The following is a 27,421-nucleotide window of genomic DNA, read 5'->3' on the forward strand; positions in this document are numbered from 1 at the left end:
GGTGACTACTATGCTTAATGAAATAAGCTAATCCCCAAAAGACAAGTATCATATATTTTCCTTGATATGTGGTAGATAATATGAAGAGTTAAAGAAAAATGTAAAATATTTTAATGAAATTAACATCTTGAGATTTTATAACCATGTCTATACTCCTGAGGAAGGGTGCTCTATTTTCTGTTGTTCTGGATTCTTTATTTAGTAAATGATTAACACTGTGATTACAAGGTAAATTGAAAGTATGTCATCCCATAAAGTAAAGGAAGAATGAGGGAGAGTAGAAGGGACGGAGGGAAAATGGGAAGGACTGTCATTTCTGAAAACTACATATGTGAAACACACGAAATCTGTTCCCTTTATATAAATAAGTAATTTTTTAAAAACCCACTAAGACAAATGCCCAATCCTAAGTACTTTTCAGTAGAGAAAAGGAGTGAATAATCATTTGTCAAGAATTATACCACCATTAATTACCTAAGTAACCTCGATGGACAAGTCTCCGTGCTTACCTGCCTGAAGTACACCATCCAGTCTGGGTCACACTGGGGAACCAGATCGTAGGGAGTTGTTAGGTAGATGAGATGAAGAAAGCTTTCCAGTACAAGACCTTCAAGACCTTTCTTCAAGTCTCGGTAGAGAATGTCACAGTAAGCTAAATCTATAGTTCCTAGGAGAAAGACACACAGATATCAGCTGACATGGAAAGAGGTTCTTTGAAATAAAGTCTCACTTAGAAGGTACCCAAGGGGCTCTCCTTGGGGCAGAGGGTTCAGCCACAGTCTGATACATAGCATCCCATCTGAGTGCCAGTCTGATTTCTGTCTGCTCCACTTTAGATCCAGATTATCTGCTCTTGTGTCTAGCAAAATAGCCCGTGCCACCCAACTAGGAGTCCCTGATGAAGTTCCCGGCTCCTGCGGCCCTGCCTGTTGAGGTCATTTGCCAGGTAAACTACTGTATGGGGGCAACGTGTGTGTGTGTGTGTGTGTGTGTGTGTGTGTGTATGTGTGTGTGTGTGTGTGTGTATGTGTGTGTGTGTGTGTGTGTGTGTGATAGCTGGTAAGGTCTGCACCCGCGATACTGACATCCCATATGAGTACTGGCTCATGTCTGGCTCTTCTACTTCCCATTCAGCTTCATGATAATGGTCTGGGGAAACCAGTAGAAGGTCCAAGTGTTTGGAACCCTGCCAGCCATGTAGGAACCTGAATGAAGCTCCTGGCTCCAGGCTACAGCCTGGCCCAGTTATGGCCACTGCAGCCATCTGGGGAGTGAACCAGTGGATAGAAGATCTCTTTCTTTGTAACTCTGTTTTCAAATCAATCAATCAATTTTTAAAAAATAAAATTAAGAAGTTACTAAAATAAAGCAGTCTTCAGATCTATTAGGTATTCTCTTATGTAACTATTTAGGATGTCATTTTGCAATTATAAGGACACTTTTTCATGGAAAAATTGAACTAGAATACAAATTTTGGTGCAATTTTTTGAAACTCATGTTTCAAAATACCCATTTCCACACACTTTTTCCTGACCCCTTGTATGTGTTGATATTTAATAAGGATATGCCTTCTGATCCAACTATGCAATTTTGGGGAAGCTAATCTAGAGAAACATTTCCACAAGCAGAGATATTCACGTAGCCTTGTTTATAACAGAAAAATGAGAAACAACGCAAATGATCATAAATAGGAAAATTGCTAAATAGTATTACATCCCTACTCTTGGAAAATAAATGAGAGATTCAAAGATATTTGTCTGTTAAAATGTTCATGATACTTCATAAATGAGAAAAGCAAATTGCAAAAACTATTTATACCATGATCCCCTTAAAAAATCAATTATTTGCACAGGCACATAATACACACATACGTATGAATGACGCTGTGCATATATAAACACACATAGCTATTTGCTTAGATATTTGGAAGAGTATTCATAAAACTGCCAGCAGTTTAAGTCCCTGAGACGGTAGAAACTGAACAAAAGTATATGATCCTTCCTTTAACATGGTCCTGAGTTCATAATTTTATTTTAAATATTTCATTTATTTTTATTGAAAAGTCAAATGTATAGAGAGGAGCAGAGCCAGAGAGGAAGATTTTCCATCTGCTGATTCACTTCTCAAATGGCCACAATGGCCCGAGCTGAGCCACTCTGAAGCCAGGAGCCTGGAGATTCTTCCAGGTCTCCCATGTGGGTGCAGGGCCCCAAGCTTTTGGCCGTTTTCTGCTGCTTTTGCAGGCCACAGGCATAGAGCTGGGTGGGAAGTGGAGCTGCTGGATTAGAACTGGTGCTCAGATGGGATCCCGGCAGGTACATGGCAAGGACTTCAGCCACTAGGCTACCACAACAGGCCCACAGAATCTTTTATAAATAACAAACAGGTATTAGTTTTTATTGGGTAATGAACATGTAGCCATTAAGACCCTATTCACTAGCTGAGCTATTATACTAAGCCAAAAAAAAAAAAATCAAATGACACAAATAAAAGAAATCACTATTTAAAACTTGTATGTTTGCCCTATTATGCATTAAAGTGAAACCTACAGAGAAGGGCTGACAAGACAGACATTCAGCTGCTGCTGGTGTAGAACCTGAAGATCTGCGTGGCTGCCAGGGAGGAGCAGGGAGAACAGGACGGTCATCTTCACTTGCACATACTACTGCAATATTGTAATTACTGAGAATGCAAAGCAGTTCCCAAGGTTCGAAAGTTGAAGCATTTTACCAATTTAAAGATCAATTTTACTGACCTGAAATTACAAGTCTGACTTAAACAAAGAGAATTACTTAACTGCCCCTTTTCATGCATTTTCACAGATAAATAATGAGACTCATGTATCTTACCCTTAAAAGATGCTCGTCCAAGTTTCGTAATATGAAAGTTACACTGGTGCTCTTCTTCTGACCCTGGGACCATTTCTTTCTGCAGGAGTCCTTTTTCTGTCAGATAGCTCAGGGACTCCACAGTTATTTCCCAGAGACTCTTGTCTTTCAATAAAACATTCTGCTGAACGCCAAAAAATGTACCATTCATAAAGTCATGGATGTCACCAAGGTTTGTTGCAATCTGAAACAGTTCAGAATATCATTGGTACACTTTCCTTAACTCAAGGTTTCACTCTGCACATTGATCAAAATGACTCATTGGGGCCTGCCTTCCATATCTTCCTCTTTGAGAAAGTTTGACAGAGTAATTTAAATCCACTGGGCCAGCCTGTCTCTGGTGTTTATAGCTTTTTTCAGTCAAGTTCTCCATTGATACCCCAACCTGAAAGGGCATCCATGTTTGACTCTACAGCCAATTCCACTAATTCAAACATTTTCTAAGTGCTGAAACGTATGTCAAACAACAAGGTGCTAGAACTCAGCGATCCATATGGCAAACATGGACGCTGCTTCCGGGGCTTACACTCTGGAAGGGTGGCATTAGCCATGCAAGTGTACTAACAACAAACACTGATCGGCACTGAAGGAGAGGAAATATGGTTTACACAGCACACAGCAGTAGGATGGACTCAGAGGCATGGGGGAAGCTTCCAGCAGAAAGCAGACGGTTCAGCTAAAATCTGAGGGTGAACTAGGCTAAAGGGCAGGCTCAGGGAGAGAAGCTGGACTGGAGGAGACAGGCAGGTGTGTTCCAGGCTTAGAGAGCACTGGGTTCTGGTGTTTGAGAAATGAACACAACAGGCCAGTATGTGAGGGTGCGGAGTGTGAGAGGGCAGGATACAGACAGGCCTGATTGAGAGGCACAGCCTCCTCTTCCACAGTCGGTGACGCAGAGGAATTGGACTTAACCCCAAGAGCCATGAGACCTCACATATCACGTTGTCTTGGTTAAAGAAGCTGTACAATAAATTTGGAAATCCAGTAGTGTGTATCATCTTGGCTATTCTTTTGGAAGAACTCTATACTTTTGCATTACATTGAATTTATAGACTGATGCAGGAAGCAGTGACATCTTTCCAGTTCATGAACATGAAATCCTGCTCCATCTATTTAGGTCTTTCATTTTTCACAGAAGTGTTTTTACTATTTTCCAGGGTGTAGACTTGACACATATTTGGTTAAATTCATCCCAAAGTATTTCCTATTTTTTGAAAGCACTATCACTGGAGTTATTCTTCCAGTTATTTGTAGTGAGCATATAAAAATATACGATTGGGCTTTGTGTGTTGGTTCTGTATCCTGTGTACTGCTAAGTACGCTTTAATAGTTTCTGGATAGTTCTTTGCATTTTTTGTGAGCTCTGCATCAGCAGTTCATAAGACAGCTTTACTGTTTCCTTTCCTGCCTTCATTTTTCTTCCTAGTGTGTTATGTTAGTTACAACCTCTGACACACGTTGAACTGGCTGGTGAGAATGGACATTCTGACTTTTTCTGAAGTTGGGAGAATATTTAGTCTTTCATTAGTTGTGAATTTCTTTTAGGTTTTTAATAAATACCCTTTATCAGGTAAAAGAATCTAACTCTTACATTGCTGAATTTTTGTGATGTTGCTTAATTGTCAATACGGAGAATTGTGCTCACTATATTTTGAATGTTTAACTAATTTTTCATTACAAGAGTAAACCTTGACTGATCATGCTACATTGCTCCTAAAATGTACTATTGTATTACTAAATTTTAATTAAATTTTTTAACTTGTTTCACAGATGGGATGTGGGGTAGGAGAGAGAGCTTTCCCATTCATCATCTCACTTTCCAAGCGTCCCAAGTAGCTGGGGTTGGGCTACAGTTAAAGCCAGAAGCCAGGAACCCGGTCCAGACCTTCATATGTAAAGACCTAATCACTCTAGGCAGTGCCTCCCAGAGTCTGCATCAGCAGGAAACTGAAGTCAAGCACCAGCACAGAGCAACAACCCAAGACATAAAGATGTGGCCATTTCTAACTGCCACACCAAATGTCTACGCCTGGATTGTTAAAACTTTGATAATGATTTTCTGTTAAAAAAAAAAAAAAACTTACTTCTTTTCATTTTATGTGTAAGACAAAAAGACAGAGTAAGAGGCAGAGAGCTTCAATGCATTGGTTCCTCAAAAATGCCTCCAACAGCCAGTATGGGCCAAGCTGAAACCCGGATACTATAGCTCAATGTGAGTTTTTCAAGTGGGTAGCAAAGATTCCAGTATTTGAGCTATCATTCGCTGCCTCCCAAGGTGTGCCACTGGGAAGCTGGGCTGGAAGTAGAGGAGCAGGAACTTGAGAACAGGGTATGCTGGCATCTTAAGTGGTATCCATAAATGCTGGGACAAAGCTCCACTCCATGATGTATTTTTACATCTTTGTTCACCAACACCATATAGTATGCAAAGGTCTAGTTAATCTCGTAATGGTTACGAAAGGACTAAACTACTGTAATAATTTGAGGGAAAATGGTGAGAGGGGATGAAGGGGAGGGATGAAGAGGAGGGAAAGGGGAGAATCCCTACCCCTACAAAACTGCATCATAGAAAATAATAAAAATAATTTTAAAGAATAATAATCTCTAACGTCTCCAGGATGTTAGAGATAATTCTTCTTTTATTCCTTAAACTGGTAGTTTGTGTTCCTTCATCTTCTCTTCATCAATCTAGTCAACAATCAGTCATCCTGTAGATGCACTAATCTTTTGTCTGTCTTCTCTAATCCTAAAACCTAAAACCTGAAATGCCCAGAAATCAAATTTTGAGCAGTGGATTAAGGATGCCCAACTGGTAAAGTCTACGGAAATGCATTTTTTTATGTGAAATGCTTCAAACCTCAAGCACTTCAGAGAGCATCATACATTCTGTATTGCCTTCCTTCTACTTACTTTGAATTTAATTTACTACTTATTTTAAGCTTCTTAAGGTAAAACTCAGAGCATTGATGTAGGATCTTTCTGGTATTCTAATAAGCATTTAAAGTTAAAATTTCCCTCTAAGCATTTTAGTAGTCCTAGTTCACTAATTTATATATACTAGTTTCTACTTTTTGCCCCGTTCCAGATAATGTCTGAACCAAACTCCCAAATGTTTATAATAACCTAGAATTATCACAGGACTACAAATGCACCTCACTCCCCATACAGGGACAGTGGCAGACTGCACCACATCAGGACCAACACTTTAGTTCTTAGTACCCCCAAATATCAACCAAGTTCTCTTCTTTGTGATGGATGCCAGTTAACAATTTGCTGACTTCTCTTCAAAGGACTGACAATGCACATATAAGTCAGATTCAGATTGGTATTGCTGCAAGTTGTTCTTTTCCACACTACAAGCTAACATTTCTTTTTTTACACCTTACTAGCTTTCAATTTCTTATTTCAATTTCAGGTAAGTATAGTAAAACTAAAAAATAATTACAAAATACCTTCAAGCCAATCAAAGACAGAAACAAAGTTTGTATTCCTTTTGTGAATTCCTGAACAAGATGGCTGTAACAGTTTTCCAGGGGTCTGTTTATTAACTCCAACACCTACAAAAGTTAACACAACAGTATACTTTATATTATTATAAAAATACCAAACAGACCAGTGCTTCATGTAGATTTTATGGCTTATATCAATCCTATGGAGTCAGGGAGAGATACAAAATAAAAAGACAAAAGAATAACAATTTAACATGTATCCTCACAAAAAAAGGAAGACAGAAAAATACTGAAAACCCTTGATCAGTGTCTCAGATATTAAAATATGCAAATTTCTGTCATTCTGAATTATATAGAAGAATAAAGTGTGATTTAAAGGAACCTTAATAATTTTAAATATGATTTCATAAAAGGATTAGAACAAAAGATGAAGGAAAAAAAAGCAAAATCCAGCAACCAGCCAGATTATTACCTGTTGCTTATCTTTTTCTTGAAAGATAAGGATACTCTCTCCAACAGTATCTATCCCAGCACGGCCAGCTCTTCCAATCATCTGCTTATATTGATTTCTCTTTAGAAATTCCTTAGCAACATAGGGAGCTCTTAAAATAACTCTATGGGTTTGACAAAGTTAATTCAGTGATACATCATTTATAGTAACAGCACCTATTTTAAAATGTTTACTTTCATTACATCTTTGTGCTATTACATTTAATGGCATTTCAACTCAAAATAGCAGGTAACTACTAGTTTCCAAGAATCCATGATACAGGAGTTCTTTAGCTGCAGCAACTGCATCTCTTACAAGACTCTTGGAAAAAAACACAAATATCCTTTTTGATTTATTTACTCATTTTTACAAGGGAGGTAACTGAAGTTTTCAAAAAAAGTAGTTCACCCCAAATACAAAGTTAGTATTTGCTAACATTTGAACTCAAGTATGAATGCTTACAAAGCCTATTAATCTACAACAAGGATATAAAATGAAAAATATGACCATGTATCAAGACACGCATATTTATGAATTTATATTATACAGAATTTTATTATTATTAATGGATTCACATTTTAAACTATGTAACACTGTAAATTTGAGCTGTTTTTGACCTACAAAAAGGATGATTTCCATCTTCATTATGTATATACAACTTTGCAGTCAACTTTCCTGTCCAAAGGCAAGACAAATCCTATCACTGTTCTATTGTAATCAATAGACTCTTTCATTTATAAATCTCAGTAGCACAAGCAAACACTTGAAAAAAAAACACAATAAAAGAGACACAAGAATATATAGACTAAATGAATGAAGAAGACAGACAATTCAGGAAACCAAACAAAACTTCCAAAAATTCTAATTAGCATCTATAGAAAATTACAGGGGCCAGTAATTTGCTGGATTAAGCTGCTACCTGTGACACTGGCATTCCACAAGGGCACTGATTGGAGTCCCGGTTGCTCCACTGCCAGTCTAGCTCCCCACTGATATGCTTGGGAAAGCGATGGAAGGCAACTAAAGTTCTTAGGCCCCTGCATCCTTGTGGGAGGCCTGGCCCTACCACAGCTGTCGTGGCCATTTGGGAAATGAACCAAAAAACTGAAGTCCTTTTTCTCTGTCCTTCCCTTTCTTTCTCTATAATTCTGACTTTCAAATAAAATAAATCTTAAAAGACAATTCCATAGGGTTGACTTCATAATATGAAGGCAGACTATATATACAAAACAAATCAATAAAATTCTGGAAAATAAAAAAAAACACTTCATTCAAAATGCAACAGAAGAAATTAATAATATATGAACATAGTAAATAGCTATAGTTAAAAACAGATTTTGTCACATGGAATACAAAGTTAAGAAATCATATAGTTCAAACAGATTTTAAAGTGTGAAAGAAAAGATATGTGAGAAGACTCAATTTTGAAGTCTTCAAATAACTGAGACCACAATTGCAGAAAACAGAGAACTAGAGGAAAGAAATAATTGTTGAAATAACCAAAAAAGCTAAGATTAAAGAAAGGCATAAAGCATTAAAAGAAAGACTCCACTATGAATTAAAAAAGCCCACAAAACTATTAGTTGGAATTGTAGAATTAGACTTCCTGGGTTCAAACCTTGCCTTTGGAACTCATCTGTTGGATGTGAAGTCGACTAAGTTACTTAACTGTACCATGCCTCGGTTTTCCCTTGCATAAAGTGTAAGTAATAACAGGACTTCCTTACAAAGGAATTCTGAAAAGTGAATAAATCTATGTATTCACAGCTATTTTTATATGAAGAATAGGAAAAATACAACAACTGAAATCAGTTTGTTTACACATCGTGATGGAATTTTAACATTAACGAGAAAAGTTTAAACGTTCCCAGAGAGGATAAATAATTCCATTCTCCCATGAACTTTTTGAAATACTGTTCTATTTTCACCATCATGGAAGATTTATAAAAATGGACCATTTAATAGCCACAGGCACAAATTGCAAACAGCAGAGATCAGTTATACTAACTTTGTATACGAAGTTATACAACTTTGGTAACATCTGAAAAGGCAATCAAAGGTTTGCACTAAAAAACGGTAACAGACTAAAATGACCTTACCAATCTATTCTCCAAAGTTTCAAGACAATTCTTATGTTAGACTCCTTTTTTAAAAAGATTGGCTTAAAAAAAATTTACTTATTTGAAACTCATAATTACAGACAGAGACAGAGAGAGAGCCTTGCATTTGCTAGTTCACTCCCCAAATGGTCACACTGGATGGTCCTGGGCTGGGCCAAAGCTGCAGCTCCCATACGTGTGCGTCCGCTGCCTTCCCAGGCTCATTAGCAATCAGTCTAGATCCCAAGCAGAGAATCAGGACTGAAACCAGTGGCAATAGGAGAGGCTGGCAGTGTGAGTCAGTGGTTTAACTCAATGAACCACACAGGCCCCTAAACACACTCTTTAGGATGGTGAAAAGTATACCAATAATTCCTACACAACCATGATAATAAATCCAAACATTAAAAACAGATTGGCAGCGGGCTTTTGGTATAGTAGTTAGAAGTTGTTGGAGACACTTGCATTCCCTGAGGGCCTCGGATCAACTCCCAGGCTTCCTGAAAACGTGGCCCCTGGGAGTCAGTGCTGATGGCTCAGCTGGTCAAGTCCTGCCACCCAGTGGGGGAAGTGACTGGAGTTCCCAGCTTCTGGCTTCAGCCTTGCCCAGCACCCCAGCTGCTGCAGGCTTCTTCCAGAGGATGGAAAAGGTCTTTCTCTGTCTTCCAAATAAAATTCAAAGAAACTCTAACAAAAAAAAAAAAAAAAGGAAAGAAATCTAACACCAAGAAATTCACTAACACTATTTTTCATTAAACATTAAAGAAAACAGAGCCCGGCACAATAGCATAGTGGTTAAAGTCCTCCCTTTGAACACGCCCCGGGATCCTGTATGGGCACCGGTTCTAATCCCAACAGCCCCGCTTCTCATCCAGCTCCCTGCCTATGGCCTGGTAAAGCAGTTGAGGACAGCTTTGGGACCTTGCACCCACATGAGAGACCCAGGAGAGGCTCCAGGCTCCTGGCTTCGGATTGGCTCAGTTCCAGCCATTGCAGCCACTTGGGGAGTGAACCATCAAAAGGAAGATCTTCCTCTCTCTTTTCTCCTCTCTGTATATCTGCCTTTCCAATAAAAATAATTTTAAAAAATTTAAAGAAAAAAAACTAAATAAAATTCTCAGAAGATACTGGAAAAAAAAAATCTGATAAAATCTCACCTATTGCTTAGACAAGAGTAAAACCACAACAGCATTCCTTGCTAGCCAGGAATAAAAGTTGAAAGCCTGTCCAAGAGTGAGCCGTCTCTTACCTTCGGGCCGGCAGGTTGACCCCGGCCGCCAGGGTGGACGTGCAGGTAAACAGACAGAGGACGCCTGAGGAATAGGCCTCCTCCAGCAGCCTCCTCTCCTCGCTGGTCAAGCCACTGTGGTGGTAGGCCACGCCAAAAGGGACCGTGCGCTTCAAAACCGGACACAGTTTGCCACTGCTCATATTCTTCAAGTTCTCAATCACATCTTCTTTTTCTTTCTCCTTGTGCTTCAGATATTCCCTAAGAAAAAGATCCACTGGAGAGGTGAGCCCTTCATCTGACAAAGTCTTGATCATTCTCATCTCATTAGTGGTAGATCCATGGACACATTTTTTTTAAAGTACTATTTTAATTGATACAGGTGTTTAAAATGTTCTTAGAATTGATTCCAGCTTCATAAGCTTTTAGGTTGTCTCTCATTCTTTTTGCAGATCAAAGAACCCTGAGAAAGCCTGATCAAAGCTAAGGAAAAGTGTAAGTGTTCACATCAACACCACCTGTGCCTTTTATTTCAGAGGGATTGTAGTCTTTGTGAAGTCCTTTCCTGTATCCTAGGACTCCATGGCCCTACGTTTAGACACTTGTTCCAGTTGTTAGATGACTGTTTTTTCTCTACCACATAAATTCGTACACAAAATGGCTTTAAGGCATAAATTTTCCTCTCTGAAAATGGAAACGCATGTGTGTTATTAACGCCTTTGTTGTAAGGTAAAACACATATTGTAAGTCTAAACATCAGTGCTTTGGAAACCACAATCATATTCCACCATGTTCTATCACTTAGCCACTTCATGTCTTACTGCCTTCAATTATTCTTAGAAAAATGAACTACTTACTGAGAAAACTTCAATAATTTGATTAAGATCTCATAATAAAAATTATCACACTAAAGGCAGATGAGCAATTCCTCGATCTTATCGCAAACCCCTGTATCTTTGCACTGCTCAATAATTTTAACTCCATTTAAAAAAAAAACTCAATTCTTTATTTGAAAGGCAGAGAGAGAGAGAGAGACAGATAAACAGAGCTCTTCCATCTGCTGGCTGACTCCACAATGTTACTGGGCTGGGGCAAGGCAAAGGCAGAAGCCAGGAACCGAATTCAGGTCTCCCATGTGGGTGGCACGGACCTACTGAGACTTCACCTGTTTTCTTCCAGGAAGCTGGAAGCAGAAGAGGAGCTGGACTTGAACCCAGGCATTTCCATATAGGATGTGGGCATCCCACCACTGTACCAAATGCCTCCCCTATTTTTTCCATTTTATTTACTTATTACACAGGCAGACAGAGAAAAAGCACATACGCAAGAGAGCTCTCATCTACTAGTTCACTTTCCAAATGTCGTCTGGGCTGAGTCAAGATGGAGCCCAGAATCAGGAATTCAATCAAGGCCTCCCACAGGGGTGGCAGGAACCCAAGTACTCGAGCCATCACCACTGCCTCCCAGAGTCTGCCAGAATCAGCAAGTGGGCTAGGTTTCCTCAGATGCAAGTACCCATGCTGTTGTGGGATGCAGGCATCTTAACAGGTAGGCCAAATGTCTGTGCTTTAGCATGACAAGACTGGGATGGAAGCAGGTGGATGACTAGGACCCCAGCTAACAGTCAGTGATATAATCCTAGCTAAGAGACCAAAAGGCAGCCTGGGAAAGTGTTAAAACCACACCCGGCACAAATAGGTGAAAAAAAAAAATTGCTCAAGCTTAAAGTCACTTCATACTTATCTCTAAGTATGACAGGGCCAATATCAGATACATAAAATTCCAAACAGACACATTCTTAATCACTTAGGAAATGAAATTCAAATGCCCACACAACTTAGTGTGAATGCTACTAAAAAAAACAGCAAGCACCAGTTTTGTGGTACAGCAAGCTAAGCTACTGCCTGAGATGCCAGCATCCTACATGCGAAGGCTGGTTCGAGTCCCAGCTGTTCCACCTCCAGTCTAGTTTTCTTTTATTGTGCCTGGGCAAGCCAACAGATGATGGCACAAGTACATGGGTCCCTGCCACCCATGTGGGAGACCCAGATAGAATTCTAAACTCTCAGGCCCGGCACGGTGGCTAGCAGCTGAAGTCCTTGTCCTGAATGTGCCGGGATCCTATATGGGTGCTGGTTCTAATCTCAGCAGCTCCACTTCCCATCCAGCTCTCTTCTTGTGGCCTGGGAAAGCAGTTGAGGATGGCCCATAGCCTTGGGACCCTGCACCTGCATGGGAGACCTGGAAGAAGTTCCTGGCTCCTGGCTTCGGATTGGTGCAGCACCGGCCATTGAGGGCACTTGGGGAGTGAATCATCGGATGGAAGATCTTCCTCTCTGTCTCTCCTCCTCTCTGTATATCTGACTTTGCAATAAAAATGAATAAATCTTTAAAAAAAAGAAATCTAAACTCTTGGCTTTGGCCAGCCAAGAGCCCAGCAATTGTGCCATGTGGGAAGAAAACCAATAGATGGCAGATCTCTTTCTCTGCCTCTCTGTGTGTCACCCTGGGCTTAAAACAAAACAAAACAAAACAAAAAAAAACAAAACAAAACAGTATGTAATTAACAAGTAGTTGCATTTATTAGTCTTTTGGTTATTGGAGTCAGTGCTTCTTGGCCATAACTTGGACTTGTGTAGAGAGATTTGCAAAATGATGCTTGAGTCCTACTCCCAGAAGTTCTGATTTGATTACGATGCAGTCTGAGCATGCATAATGTGATTTTAAAAGCCCTGAAATGTTTCACTGTGCAGCCAAGATTTCAAATCTTTGCTCTAAGCCATGTTAGCATTTTTTTACATGGAACCTTAGAAGTTTTCCCTCTCCTTTCCACATACAAATTTAAAAATATTTGCTAACTGATACATAAAAATTGCACATGCTTACATAGCATTTTGTGATATTTCCATCAAATCCGAGTAACATATCTATCTCCTCAAATATGTAGCATTTTGAACAGAGGAAGAGAGAGAAAGAAAACATCTCCACCATCCACAGTAACACCACAGGGCAACAGATTATCCAAATCTCTTTCTCCTATCTAACTAGAACTTGGTACCCCCCAGTTCACCTCTCCCCAATCCTCCCTCTCTTCTCCTCTCCCCAACTCTGGTCAACACCATTCTCCTCTCCGTGTCCATATTTTTATTAAAGATTCCACATAGGAATGAGATCATGTAGCAATGTCTGTCTTTCAGTGCCTGGCTTAGGCCACTTAATGTGAATTTTGCAATTAAATAGTCTTTTTCAAGGTCAAGCTCTTTAGTTTTTAGCATAATCATTTAACATAATATCTCTAATAAGTAAATAGTGCTCATTCAATGAAAAGAATTCACAGCCTATAATTCATGGCAAAAATAAGAGAGGACAATATTCTCCGAAGATTAACATACTTGCTTAAAAATTTGCATATCATTTCTGCTACGTTTTCACAGTTCTTCTTTGTGGGGCAGAAGACTAAGCAGGAATATTTAGGAATCACTTCTGTCACCAATGCCACTAAGTGATCGGGATCCATCTTTTTCAGGGTGTCAGAGTACTACAAAACAACAAGTAGGAATAAGACAGGTTAGTCACCACAAAAACCTGCCAAGACTTCATCAATGTGATTAGGAAAATCACCTAAAATCATCAACTCTTATTTAATTAGATCTTTTTTAAAAAAAGACAAAACTTACATTAAACATCAAAATGTTAAATCTCACTTTTCTCTTAGGTTAGTAAGGTGTTGTTAGGCATATTTTGTGTTTAAAAAATGAAAGAAAATTAAAGAAGTGAAAACAACATTACTAATAACCTCACTACATGCTCATCTCCAATAGAGCAGAACAAAAAGGCACACAGAAAAACAAACTAGACCCCCTAATGGCCAAAAGACTGATAAATAAAATACACCTTTTAATACTGCTAATAGCTTTTAAAAACATAGGATCAAAGCAAAGGACACATTTCTCAGAAATATTTAGCTGTGAGTTAAATTTTTGCAACACAAAGTAAGCATAAGGGACTCAACATAAAAAAGAAAATGTAACATCCCTAATTCCTTCAACTTTATTGAAAACTAGTTAAGACAGATTTAGAATATCCTGTCTTCATAGAATTCTAGAACTACTGCAAAATCTATTTCTCCCTCTTATTATTACGTTTTTATTTATCATTATATGCAAAGACAGAAACTGACAGACAAAAAGAGAATTTCCAATTTGTTAGGTCCCTCCCTCACAAGCCCAGAATGGCTGGGACTGGGTCAGGCTGAAGCCGGGAATGGGGAACTCAACGAAGGTCTCCCCTGTGGACAGTGGCAACGACTCTGCTGTGTGAACCATCATGACCTGCTGGCTGCCACCGGATACATTAACACGGAGCTAGAATCAGGAGTGAAGCAAGCATTGAAGTGTGGCACTCCAATATGGAATGCGGGTATTCTAAGCAACATCTTAACTAATATAATGAATGTCTGGTCCCCTTTCCAAAAAAAAGTGTGTGCGTGTCTGTGTGTGTGTGAGAAGCAGAGAGGGAGGAATAGGGAAAAAAGAGCTCCTAGCAGTAGGAACTCACTCAGGCCAAAGCTAGGAACTGATGAAACCCATTCAGTACTCTGATAGGGGTGGCAGGAATCCAGCTACTCCAGCTATCATACCTGCCTTCCAAGGTCTACGTTAGTAGGAAACTGGAGCTACAGCTGGGTATCAAACCCAGGTAATTCTGTATGAGATGTAGGCATTTAAAAAAAATTATATATATATACATATGTATATATATATAATGTGTATTTAAAATATATATTAATATATAAATATATAATATAAATAAATAGTAATACATATAATATGATAATATATTATATCATATCATATAATAATATAATAACATATATGAACAATATATAAATACATGAAATAAATATATAATGTATATTATATAAGTAATATAATATAAATAAATAATAATGTATGTGTAAATATATATTATATATATATATATATATATAATGTATAGTGCATTTATTCAAAAGGTCTCAGAGTTACTGAAAAAGAGTGACCTTGCATCTGCTTGTTCACTTCCCAAATGGCTACAATGGTCAGGACTAGGCCAAGTTGAAGCCAGAAGCTTCATCCAGGTCTCCATGTGCTCATCCATGTGCGTGCAGGAACCCAAACAATTGGGCCTTCTTCTGCTTTCCCAGGTACAATAGCAAGGAGCTGTATGGCACCCATATGGGTTGCCAGCATTGCAAGCAATGGCTTGAGATGCAATGCCATAACACTGGCCCAAAGGTATGGGCATTTAAACAGTAGGCCAAATGCCGCACCTCCTCTTTTTAATATTCTTTACTTAAATCATAAAATGTTAATATTTACCCTAGGCATGGACATTTTTCTACACAATGGACAGCATGATTTACAAATATTATTGTCCAATAAACAACCATCTATAGGAGTATTTCCCAAATTTTCTTGATTCACAGAGCATCAAGGCCAAAAGAAATATCTAGCTAGCAGTTTTTAAAATTTGGTAGTTTTTAATTAGGTGGTTAATTAGGTAGTTAAGCCAAAAGAAGTAAACAAATATGTACTTCTTCCCAGCTTATTAGTTATCTGAATAACAGTACATATCTACTGAATGAAAAAAAAATTATCTCAAATAACATAACAGCTCACTAAGGCATGTACACACAACTACGTCTTTTTAAACTTCAGAAAAATATCAAATCCAGCCACCTTTTCCTATCCCAGAATGTTTTTTTTTTATAAGATATTTGATTGTAGCGACTATAAATCCTTAACTTCACAAAGATAAGATGTTAGAGAAAGGAATATAGGTATGATCTAATACAAATTTGGTAACATCTAATCTTGAACCAGTCATTTCAATGCTGTCCAAACAGATGGAAGAAATAGCTGCTTCTCTCAAACATTTGAAGCACCCAATGGTAAAATTGTCAATCTTCCATGGTGCCCCAGGAAACCTTGGCACAAAGTCCAACAACTTGGGATTGAAGATGATCAACATTACCTTGTAATTAAGGAGACGGGAAAAAGTCATGCCTTTCTCAGCCTTGCTGTCAACCTCATATATGCTGTCATTCAGTTTCAGATATTCTTTTAATTCAACCTTGAAATAAAAGGACATTTGCAATTAATACCACTTATGAACTCCTTTTTCTAGAGTTTTAAGGATAATAAAATATATTATCAAAAATAACAGACACAAGGACTTGATTTCATTTAAGGGATGTAAAACATGCTTCGATTTAAAGTTCCTTCATTTACTATTTTCTTTTTTTTCATTGTCAAATCAAAATAGTGATTAATATCCCTGAAGGGGGCCAACTTAGTGGTACAGTGGGTAAAGATGCCGCGATCCCGTACAGGTGCTGGTTCAAGTCCTGGCTGCTTACACATTATCAGCTCCTTGCTGTTGAGCAGCCCTAGCTCCAGCTGTTGTGGCCATTTGGGAAGTGAACCAGCAGATAGGTCTCTGTCTATCTGTCTGTCTCTCTCCCAATCTGCCTTTCAAAAGGGGGAAAATATTTTTGAAAAAAGCTCCTGGCTTCAGATCAGCTCAGCTCCAACCATTGCGGCTATTTGGGGAATGACCCAGCGGACAGAAGATCTGTATCTCTCTGTATCTCCTCTCTGTAAAATCTGCTTTTCAATAAATCTTGAAACAAAAAAGTCAAAATACAGACTAATATCCTTGAAGAAATACTTATAACTCTTTTATTTGAAAGACAGGGGCACCGCCTGATTGCGTAGTGGTTGGAGTTCTCGCTTTGCACGCGTCAGGATCCCATATGGTCGCCGGTTCTAATCCCGGCGGCCCTGCTTCCCATCCAGTTCCCTGCTTGTGGCCTGGGAAAGCAGTCAACAACGGCCCAAAGCCTTGAGACGCTGCACCCGCATGGGAGACCTGGAAGAGCTCCTGGCTCCTGGCTTCAGATTGGCTCAGCTCCAGCTGTTGCACTCACTTGGGGAGTGAACCATTGGACGGAAGATCTTCCTCTCTGTCTCTCCACCTCTTTGTATATATCTGACTTTCCAATAAAAGTAAATAAAAATCTTTTTATTTGCTAATTAAAATATACTTTTAATTAATAAATTTAATTTTAAAAATTATTTATTCATAAATTGAAGTTTTATTTATTTTTATTAGAAAGTCAGATATACAGAGAGGAGGAGAGACAGAGAGGAAGATCTTCCATTCATTGATTTACTCCCAAAATGACCGCAACGTCCAGAGCTGCACCAATTGAAAGGGAGGAGCCAGAAACTACTTCCAGGTCTCCCATGCAGGTGCAGGGTCCCAAGGCTTTGGGCCATCCTCAGCTGCTTTCCCAGGCTACAAGAAGAGAGCTGGATGGGAAGTGGGGGTGGTGGGATTAGAACCAGTGCTCATATGGGATCCTGGCACATTCAAGGTGAGGACTTTAGCCACTAGGCCACCAAGCCAGACTCCAAAATAAGTAAATCTTTAAAAAATATACATTACAACTGAGCATGAAAGTTGGTATTGGGGGCGGACCAGGTCAGGGAGCGCTACAGCCCTGTTGGCCTCATATGAGCTGGATCATGAAAAAGCCAGGCTGGTTGACTGTTCCTATTGATGCATGCGTAAATCAGAGTGGGTGTAGGTTGGCTGTGCTTTGCCACAGCAACAGCTGGCAGATGCTGGCATAAGGGGCAAATTCTGTCAAGTTAAAATGCCGAACCACCTGGAGAGTGCAAGATCTAGGAGTGGGAGTGAGTCCAGGAGGGAAACAGTATGCACCTCCCTCTTAGTTTGCCACTCCCACTGGTGAGCATGAGAACCAGGACTGGGGCAGGCATGGCTAGACAGAGAGTGGCACCCACCAGCACGTGTGTGGGCTGGACAGTGGGGCTGGTTGGGTTGAAGTAGGCTTCAATGCCCATTGGCATATATGAGAGCTGAATGGCATGTGGGACAGACTGGATCAATCTGCTGTACACACTGGCAAGCATGGGAACAAGGGCAGGGGGTAACCTGATTGGGTTATTATAGGTCAATCTGACTAGGCTGCAGCTCCCACTGGTTTGCATGAGGGCCGAGTGTGTGCTGGGCAGGATCGGGATGGGCTCCAACATCCATTGGTTTGTGTAGAAGCCAGGGCTGGAGTCAGAACTGGCCCAGCAATTGCAATCACCAGCACGTTCCTAAGCTAACTGGAGCAGTGCACTGTGCTGGACTCTATATTGGCAAACCCATACAAGAATCAGGTCTGTGATCACCTTAGACAAAGTTTCTTTGGGGATACCCCCAACTAAACTGCTGGACTCAGAACCCCAACCATGGAGAGAACTTTAGGTTCCATGGTCTGACCATGGAGTGCATGTATCAGAGCTAGGTCTCCTTAGTGGCTTAGATGGAGAAGTGTATAGCATATCCAGGTGCAAATGGAGTATATGACAATACATTGGAGTCTGCACAGGATACCTGGTACCATAACATCGGATGGAGGACAGAACAAATTGATCAACTACCATAGATAGCCAAGTGTTGGCAGTGAATATCTGGGCAAATAGTGACTCTAAGGTAGACTGTATCAACCAGTGGATTCTTGGGAGATTTCATCATGCTTGGAGCGGCAAGATCGGCAATAATTCAGAACTGTTGAACTCTCAAAGCCTCTTGAGCAGGACCCACGGAGCATGCCCCACATCAGGAACCCTGGGATGGTGTCATGTGACTCCTCCATTCCAGGATACAGAGGCATTTGGGAGGTTGCGTGTTGCTTCTCTCCTTATCTCCCCACTTTCCCCAGATACAAGAAGGAAATAAAGAGAATTGTGGAAATGGTGATCTCCTCCACCTTTCTATAGCCCTTGACCCTTATCACCCTAATGAACTATGTAAAAATTATCAAAAAAAATAAATCTTTAAAAAAATATTACAACTGAAAACATATCTAAAAATATTTTAAATTTCAAGAGAAATTTTAATGTACCAATAACTCAAAATATGGCTTAATTTTAGCCAGATTTTAAAAATTCACCTTGAATAATAGGAAATAAAAAAACGGAATGGATTCTGAAAATCCACCCATTACGTGTTTGCCGAGGGCTCACAGCTAGGACTCACTGCTCCAAGCACTCTGACACAGCAGTGACACTCTGTCACATTACGACAGCTCCACAGTGTTCATATTCGCTATGCACACAACACTCACACCCTTTCACTACACTGTAGTTTTCAAAATACTGTGCTTGTTATTATCTATGGATTTTTATTTTGTTTTATGTATTTGAAAGGTAGAATGACAGAAGGAGACACACACGGTTCACTCGCCACAATATCCCGGCAGAGCTAGGGGCCAGGATATCCTTCTAAGGCTCCACAGCAGGTGGCAGGGACCCAAGCATCTGAGCCATCACCTGCTGCCTCCCACATACATTAGTAGGAAGCTGGATCCGAAACCAACTTACCCGGACTTGATTCAAGGCACTGCCATATGAAATGTGGGCAGCCTAAGCTGAGGCTTAATCTACTGTACCACAATACCAACCCCCATTTGTTTTACTTCTAAGTAAGATGAATACTCAACAAAATAATGTACTGCAAACCTTAGGTACATACTGGTCTAAACTGATTGGTGTAATATTCCGCTTGAAGAAACTCTTGTAGGTCTTCAACATTGTTTAGTGTTGCACTCATACCAATGATTTGAGTTGTTTCTGAAAAAAACAAAAGTAACCTTAATGTATTAAAGCAAGTGTGTTGCTTAGGAAATCATAGGATGATTTCAGAAAACTCTGGTGGTCTGAATTCTTTCTTAGTGATTTTGGAAAGCGGAGTGGGAGAAAGAAGAAAATAAACATACAACATACCACCAGAGTACTGATCTGCCAATCAAATAATTTTTCAGGGATCCGAAAAGTACCCAATCAGAATTTTACAGAATGTTAAGCATGTAATAAGTAGGATATTTTACTTCTAAACAGAAATATGTGAAGAAGAATTTTCCCATTCCAAAATCTTGCTATCATCAGGTTGTAACTTAAAAAACAAACAAACAAAAAAACGATTTTGTAAAAAATAAAGATGGAGTAGGCCTGATGTGATGGCTCAGTGGCTAAATCCTCACCTTGCAAGCACCGGGATCCCATATTGGTGCCTGTTCATGCCCTAGCTGTTCCACTTTCCCATCCAGCTCCCTGCTTGTGACCTGGGAAAGCAGTAGAGGATGGCACAGAGCCTTGGGACCGTACACCCATGTGGGAGACCTGGAAGAAGCTCCTGGCTCCCGGCCTCAGATTGGCTCAGCTCTGGCCATTGTGGCGAATTGGGGAATGTACCAGGAGATGAAGATCTTTCTCTTTCTCACTGTCTCCTCTCTGTAAATCTGATCTGCTTTTCCAATAAAAATAAATGTTTATAAAATAATAAGAAGAAGGAAATAAAGAAAAAAAATAAAGGTGGAACGAAGCTTATGACTTCCTGGGCAGTAACCACAGCTACTTGTTGCAGACACAACTATCAAACCAAACACCAATCAACTAGCTTGGATCAATCTCCAGTTAGGTGTGGCTCATTACAGGATATTCAGGTATCAGTGTCCAGGTGACAGCTGATATCACTCAGGAGAAAGCTATGAACAACAAGCATAGGTGCAGGAGTACAAACCGGGAGCCATCAGCACACAGGATCACTTGTCATGAGTGTGGGTGAGAATTAGGAACTTCAGCAAAAGGGAAGCGCTTCAAGTGAATCTCTGTGAACACAAACATACTTGAAGACTAAACTGAGAAGGAAAGGCTGCTGCAAAATAATTAGGAACAGAAACTAACAAGGTGGATTTTATTCAAATATCTGTTAAATGTGAGGTGTGGGTGACAGACATATGTCTATTATGCAGGCACTATGCAAATGCTTTATAAATACCAACTCCTGCCACCTTTGCAGCAATTCAGTGGGGAAGGTTCTATTTCTGTCACCTACGTATGATGTATTATGAATAAGGAAAGAGGCACAATTTGCTGAAGGTCATGTATACAGTAGAGGTGGGTGAAGACCACAGCTACAGGACTCTTCCTCACTCATTATGCTACACTATCTATGCTAAGGTACACTTCCCAATACACAGCAGGGAAACCCAGAGAATCAAGGCCAGTGCTGCAAGGACACAAGAATGATAAATAATCAAATATCAAAAAAAAAAAAAGAGAGAGAGAGAGAGAGATGAAGATTCTACTCTCTTCCTATGCTTTCAGCTCTACTTCTCCTTTAAGCCACTCAGGTTAAGATAGTGACTGCAGAGGCTGGCACACACAAACACCGGGACTGGGGGCAGGCTGGGGTGGGGATTACTGGGGGCCACCTCGATTAGGTCATGGTGCCTGCTGGTATGCCTGAGGATAAGATCTGTGGCAGGCTGGCTGGGTCATAGCACCTGCCAGCTTGTGTGAGATATTGGTCCGGGATGGAACTGACCAGGCAGCTGCATCCACCAGTATGTATGTTGGCTGGTGCAGGTGGCAGACTGAGCCTAACCCTGCACTGCCTGGTGGACACAAGAGTTAAGTCAGAAGTTACCTCAGGCAAAGTCCCCTGGGGACTCCCTAACTAGACTGCTAGACTCAGACTTACCAAAGGGAAAAGCACAGGACGTTTGGTCCGACCTTGGAGTGCATGTATAGGGGCTGGACCTCCTCAGTTGCTGATGCCCATACAGAGGGCAGCATGCCCAGCTGCACACAGGGGACATTACGGCTACTTCATCTAAGCCAGCAGGAGACATCAACTGCTTCATGAAAGAATAAAAAACAGAACAGATTGGACAATTCTCCTGGCCCAGCTTTGCAGCATGTTCCTGAGTTTAGATGCACTAAGGTGCCCTTGGTCAGCCAATAGACCTTGGGAATACTTTCTCAACCCTGGAGCAAAGAGGCCAATGATGTCTCAGAACTATCAGACTCAATCAAGTAACAACATTCTTGGAACACTCTTTCCCACATCCGGGTCTCTCTAAGATGCCATCAAAGGACCATCCTCCATCCTGGGTGCTGACATAGTTGACAGCAAGCAGAGCCCTCCTCCCTCTCCTCCCATAGGGACACAGGAGAAAAAAGAAGTGGAACATTTGTCCCACTTACCTTTCTCCACACCTGACTCTCCCCACCCAAACTGGAGGCCCACATGGGTGTGTGTCCCTCTCAATTAAGTAAACAATATTAAAAACAAAATTTTAAAAAGATAACGCAGGGGGTGGGAATATGGGGCAGAGTGGAAATTCCAGACCCTATGGAATTGTACCATAAAACTTAAAAAAAAAAAAAAAAACCTTATAGAGAAAAAAATAAAAATAAAAAAATAAAAAAGGTAACACTTGCATCCCATATGGAAACATCAGACTGAGTTTGCAACAGCTCCTTTTCTGATTCAGCTCTCTGCTAGATTCATTTTTATTTATTTATTTATTTATTTTTGCTGGGCAGGAACAGGATGGGGTGGTGGGAGAGCAGGGGGGGAGGAAAAGGGGGAAGCCAGAAAGAGAAGAGAGTTCAGCTCTCTGCTAACACAACAAGCAAGGCAACAAACTGATGGCCCAAGCATCTGGTCCCATAACAGCTATTGGGAAACTTTCCAGGATGGAATTCCTGCCTTCTAATTTCAGCCTGGCCCAGTCCTGGGTGTGTGGGCACTTGGGAGAGGGACTCAGGGGGTGGAAGCCCTCTCTCCCTCTCTTTCTCTGCCCATCTTTCAAATAAATAAGCATATCTTTAAAAACCTTTCATTTTAATTTTTGAAATGTTCCATTAAATTATTACCACTTATCTTGTTTATCTGATTCTTTGTTCATTATCACTAAAAGCTTGCTAAATAAAGACCAAGACTTTTATTTACTTCTATGTGTTCAGCACTTAAAAATAGTACCAGGCCCATGGTAGGCTCAATAAATATTTTCTGAATGAATGATTACAGAATGCCATAACCTGCCTGGATGCCACTGCTGCCAAAATTTAAAACATACTTATCAAGATTGATGTTAAGTATCTATTTACATAAATAAATACTTAATATTACATAATACTTAACATTTACATAAATACTTAATAAATTATGAGACTACATCAATGACAGAGATGACATTTAGAATATTTCATGTATATCAAAAGATTATTTGATGTTGCAAAACGACTCCCCAAAGTGACTACTTAAACCCACTGCTTATTGGCAGGTGGGTAATTTTAAGGATGGTAGCAGTAATGAGGCGGTAGCAGTAATGAGGCGGCAGCAGGCCTCCGGGAGTGTGGTGTGGGAGGCACTGCTAACTGCACCTCTTGACTCAGGGGCCTCACAACCTTCGCATCAGGTCGGAACCACTGCTGGCTCAGGTTTATGGAAACAGGGTGAGTGAGGTGACTGGGTGCCAACAGCTACTAATAGAGCACAGCGGCGACTTCCTCAGGCTAGTTTCATTTCTTTTCTTAATGCTACTCATCTACTCATCCTAACAAATACACATGTAAGCTTATCTTGGAAATTATAGAACTAAGGCAGAAAGTTTCAGCAACTATCTATAGAGACAAAATTATTTTAGAAGTATCTTGATTGAAAATCAATCAATGACCTCATTAAAAAAAAATACTTACTGCTAGTGTAGAGGATTTTTGCTAGGGTCATTTCCAATGTAGCCCCACGGCTTCCTTCACCAATCATGTGCAGCTTTGAGATGAAAAAAAAAAAAGGAGGGGAGGGCAGAGAAGTAAATCTTCAACTAGTGACCACCTGAAACATGCAGGTCATTTGCATGAGTTGTATAGGTAATCCCTGATTTGTAATGCTTCAACATCTTTAATATAACTGTAATATACATACATTATCCCAGTAGTAGTTTCAGTTTAATGAATTTTTAGGGAGGCAATGCCTTGACATATCAGGGATACATTAAGTAGTACTATTATAATTTGTTTAAACACACATGCATTCACATTTCAAAAAACATTCGATACTAAGATCAAATTTAGGATTATTCAGCACAAAGTGGCTTCCCTATGTCATTTGTATGTTAAGTGAAGTGCTTTTTTTTTTCTCATGAGGTCCTAAGCAGTTCTACATCATGATCAGAATGATACACAGTGTTAGCATAATGAAAACATTGACAATTGCCAAACAGTGACCAACCTCATCAACAACCACCAGCCCCAGACTGCTAATTCTCCCGGTTTCAATCAGGGAGTTCACCAGGCTGTGTGCCTTTTCGATAGTGGCAACATAGAGCGATTTCTTCTCCCTTCTTTTAATTGGAGGAAACCTTCCTTTGCTTCCAGCATATTCTTCAACAAAGAAACCAAGTTCTATACCAAAACTTGAAAGGCCTGTTATCTAGAATGTGAATTAAAATTAACAAAAATCACACATGAATAAGAACTTAACTACTAAGGCTCACAGGGATTTACATGCTAAAAAAAAAACCCCAAACACTCAAGTAGTATTTAATACCACTTGATGGAAACAAGGTCACAGATGAGACATACTGAGAAAAGCTGTACAGCTAATTGCTGGTCAATCAAATGCAACTTCTAAGCTGCATAATAAATGTGGAAATGAATTATAGCTATCTCCTCTGATATCAAAAAGGTACAACTGACTAACTTTGATAATTGGTTAGTTCTGCTTGAAGAAGCAGGTTAAGTAGTAATAATACATTTAAAATGGAGTTTAATCCATCAGATTAGAAAACTTTCTGACAAAGTATAATTACCATTTCAAAAGTATTTCAATGTAAATACTATACATTGATTTTATATATCCTAAAAAGATGAAATCTCTACCAAGAGGCACTTCTCATTCAACAAGTTATGTAGATACTAGCTTTTAGCTCTTAATGCTAAAATAATTTTAACAAGTAACATTTGTTTTGAAAAACCACTCTCACCTTTTCTTGGACAATTGCCACATAGGGGAGGATCATTAAAACATCGTTCCGCCTGCAGAGCAGTTCTTGCAGCATTAGAATCTCGGCCACCAGGGTTTTTCCACCACTTGTTGGCAACGAGTATATTAAATTTTTTCTCTCTTGCACAGAATTCAGTGTTAAGCAAGTATGTTGCCATTCTACGGAATTTAAAAAAAAAAGAGGAAGAATTATCTTCTTCCACAGGCTCAATCTCAAGCTTTCCAATCATATCCTTTCTCGTGAAGCAATCTTTCATATAGATGAACATAATTATCTATGCCGAATGGCAAAAGGTCCCAGATGTACACAGCCAGTGAGTCCAGCAGATGTCCAGCCGGCAGGGCAAGCAGGGCACCCACTCACCTGTGCACATTTATGTCTGAGGCTTCAGCACAGCAGGAACAGCCTGGGGACCAGGGGCGAAAGGACAGCACGAGAACCTCTGTCAATTCCGCCTTCTCTCTGATACTGTGCAGGGATTATGCTTGTTTCCCTTCCTCATTCCTCTGAATGTACAGGAAAGGGGTGGAGGCAGCATTGTGGTACAGCAGGTTAAGCCCCTGCTGTCAACACTAGCACCCCATATCCAACCCATGGGAATGCAGAGTTGAGTCCTAGCTTCTCTGCTTCCAATCCAGCTTCCTGTCAATATGCCTGGAAAAAAACATAGATGACCCATCGACTTACCCCAACACTCACGTGTGAGACCCAGATGGGATTCCTGGCTCCTGGATTCGGCATGGCCCACACACAGCTGCTGTGACCACGTGGGGCACACACAAGTAAGTGGAAGACTACTATCCTGTCTCTCCTTGTCACACTGAATTAAAAATAAGCAAATCTAACAGAGTGAAAGAAATATCTACGAGGTTTTATACAAACTAAAACCTTCGGTGAGTTCTCATGGGGATCTGAATCTTGCATGGCTCAATGCCACTGCAACTTAGTATGACTGTTTAAAAAGACCAGGATTATTTGGTAGCACACCTGGAGCTCCTACAATTTAGCAAGTTGGGATTCATGAAAACAGATCAATCCGGGGATAAGACGTGAAAGCTAGTACAGCTACTCTGTGGGAAATTCTGACAATGCAAATTGGTAAAAGTCTCCGGAACATGCACCATTGTTTTACCTCTAGAAAAGCAGCAAAAATACAACATTTAAAGCATGGAGAAATCCAAGTGACAATAAATATGTAAATGGTAAGACAAATAAATACCAAAACACAACCAACGAAAAAGTCCCTCACACATGTAACATCCAGAATCGACTAGAAAGGGAAGAAATTAGTATTTTCCCCAGATCATAAATGGCTGCAGTCTTCCTAGAAAGAAATCCAGCAGTAACAAATAATGAAACTGCCCCTTACCTTTGACCTAGCTAGAGTATTACTGCTAGAACTCTACCCCTAGAGGACTCTAGGTAAAGCCATAAAAGGATTCTGTGCAGCTATGCATCTCAGCATTATCTACAGGCAGCAAAGCAACACGACCAATGGGAAGGTAGGTGAATTACTATACAATCAGACAATGTAATTTTTTACAACTTACAAATGAGAAAGATGGATTAAATCCAATATATAATTAAGTAAAAACATAATAAATGTGGGTTACATAGCATAAACCCAAATGTGTACAAATACTAGAAACATTATAGGCAGAAAAATTAGGTTTGAATATATTGTCATCAAAATCTAAAAAATAACTAGCAAGATGTATTCTGAAGATACTAAAAATAATTATGTCTGAATGACAGTTACAAGATTAATGTGCTTTTGGTGATTCTCAAATATGTACAAATGACCAATTTTCCTTTTAAAACTAAATTAAAATCCTTAATAGCTACTTATTTTAAAAATACACCAGGCTGGCACCACCCTTTAGTTATCAATTGCATGTTTATACCAAATTAATCATCTCTACATTTTCTCCAACTCAGATGTTTTAAATATAAGATGATCAAAACAATATGTAGGAATCTCACTTATCTTAAAGGAAAAACTATGTTAACTTAGTCCTCAACACTTACAGGAAACACATTACACATGCAATTCTATGATAAAAAGATACTGGTCACAGTGTAAGATTGAGGCTTTTTAGCTCAGTGATTCAAAAACGAGTGGGTCCACGAGAAATCTCCTGGAGGTTAAAACAGGAGCCAGGTCCCACCTGCCAGGTCCTGACACCCCAGGGCTGCACTGTTGCCATGGGGTGCCAGTGTTGCAGTCCAGTAGTCACACTTGGAGAACCATGGTTTTAGCACAAGCAAAAGCACCACAAATACTCCTGTTCTAAGTGGTTCCTGTTAGTAAACCGATTGGCAAGTAAAAAGGGAACTGAAAAGCAGTTAT

The 27,421-nt window shown here is 39.8% G+C and overlaps 1 protein-coding gene across 4 annotated transcripts in view; it reads right to left on the bottom strand.

The window, feature by feature from the left end:
• The window catches only part of HELQ (helicase, POLQ like), a 47,773-nt gene that overhangs the window by 14,068 nt on the left and 6,284 nt on the right, over positions 1–27,421 (bottom strand). For 2 of the 4 annotated variants that reach the window (XM_058667064.1, XM_058667066.1), the window contains exons 3-13: positions 25,051–25,229; positions 24,297–24,497; positions 23,765–23,837; positions 19,749–19,846; positions 16,170–16,268; positions 13,547–13,692; positions 10,176–10,415; positions 6,810–6,951; positions 6,341–6,445; positions 2,850–3,072; positions 510–667 (exon numbers count right to left, since the gene is read on the bottom strand). In XM_058667064.1, coding sequence (XP_058523047.1) covers positions 510–667; positions 2,850–3,072; positions 6,341–6,445; positions 6,810–6,951; positions 10,176–10,415; positions 13,547–13,692; positions 16,170–16,268; positions 19,749–19,846; positions 23,765–23,837; positions 24,297–24,497; positions 25,051–25,229 — 1,664 coding nt within the window. Of the gene's footprint in view, positions 1–509; positions 668–2,849; positions 3,073–6,340; positions 6,446–6,809; positions 6,952–10,175; positions 10,416–13,546; positions 13,693–16,169; positions 16,269–19,735; positions 19,847–23,764; positions 23,838–24,296; positions 24,498–25,050; positions 25,230–27,421 lie in introns of those variants that run through there. The other 2 variants (XM_058667067.1, XM_058667068.1) reach the window with 2 other exon arrangements.

Source organism: Ochotona princeps, chromosome 7 (genome assembly GCF_030435755.1).
Source record: "Ochotona princeps isolate mOchPri1 chromosome 7, mOchPri1.hap1, whole genome shotgun sequence".
NCBI classification, from domain to species: Eukaryota; Metazoa; Chordata; class Mammalia; order Lagomorpha; family Ochotonidae; genus Ochotona; species Ochotona princeps.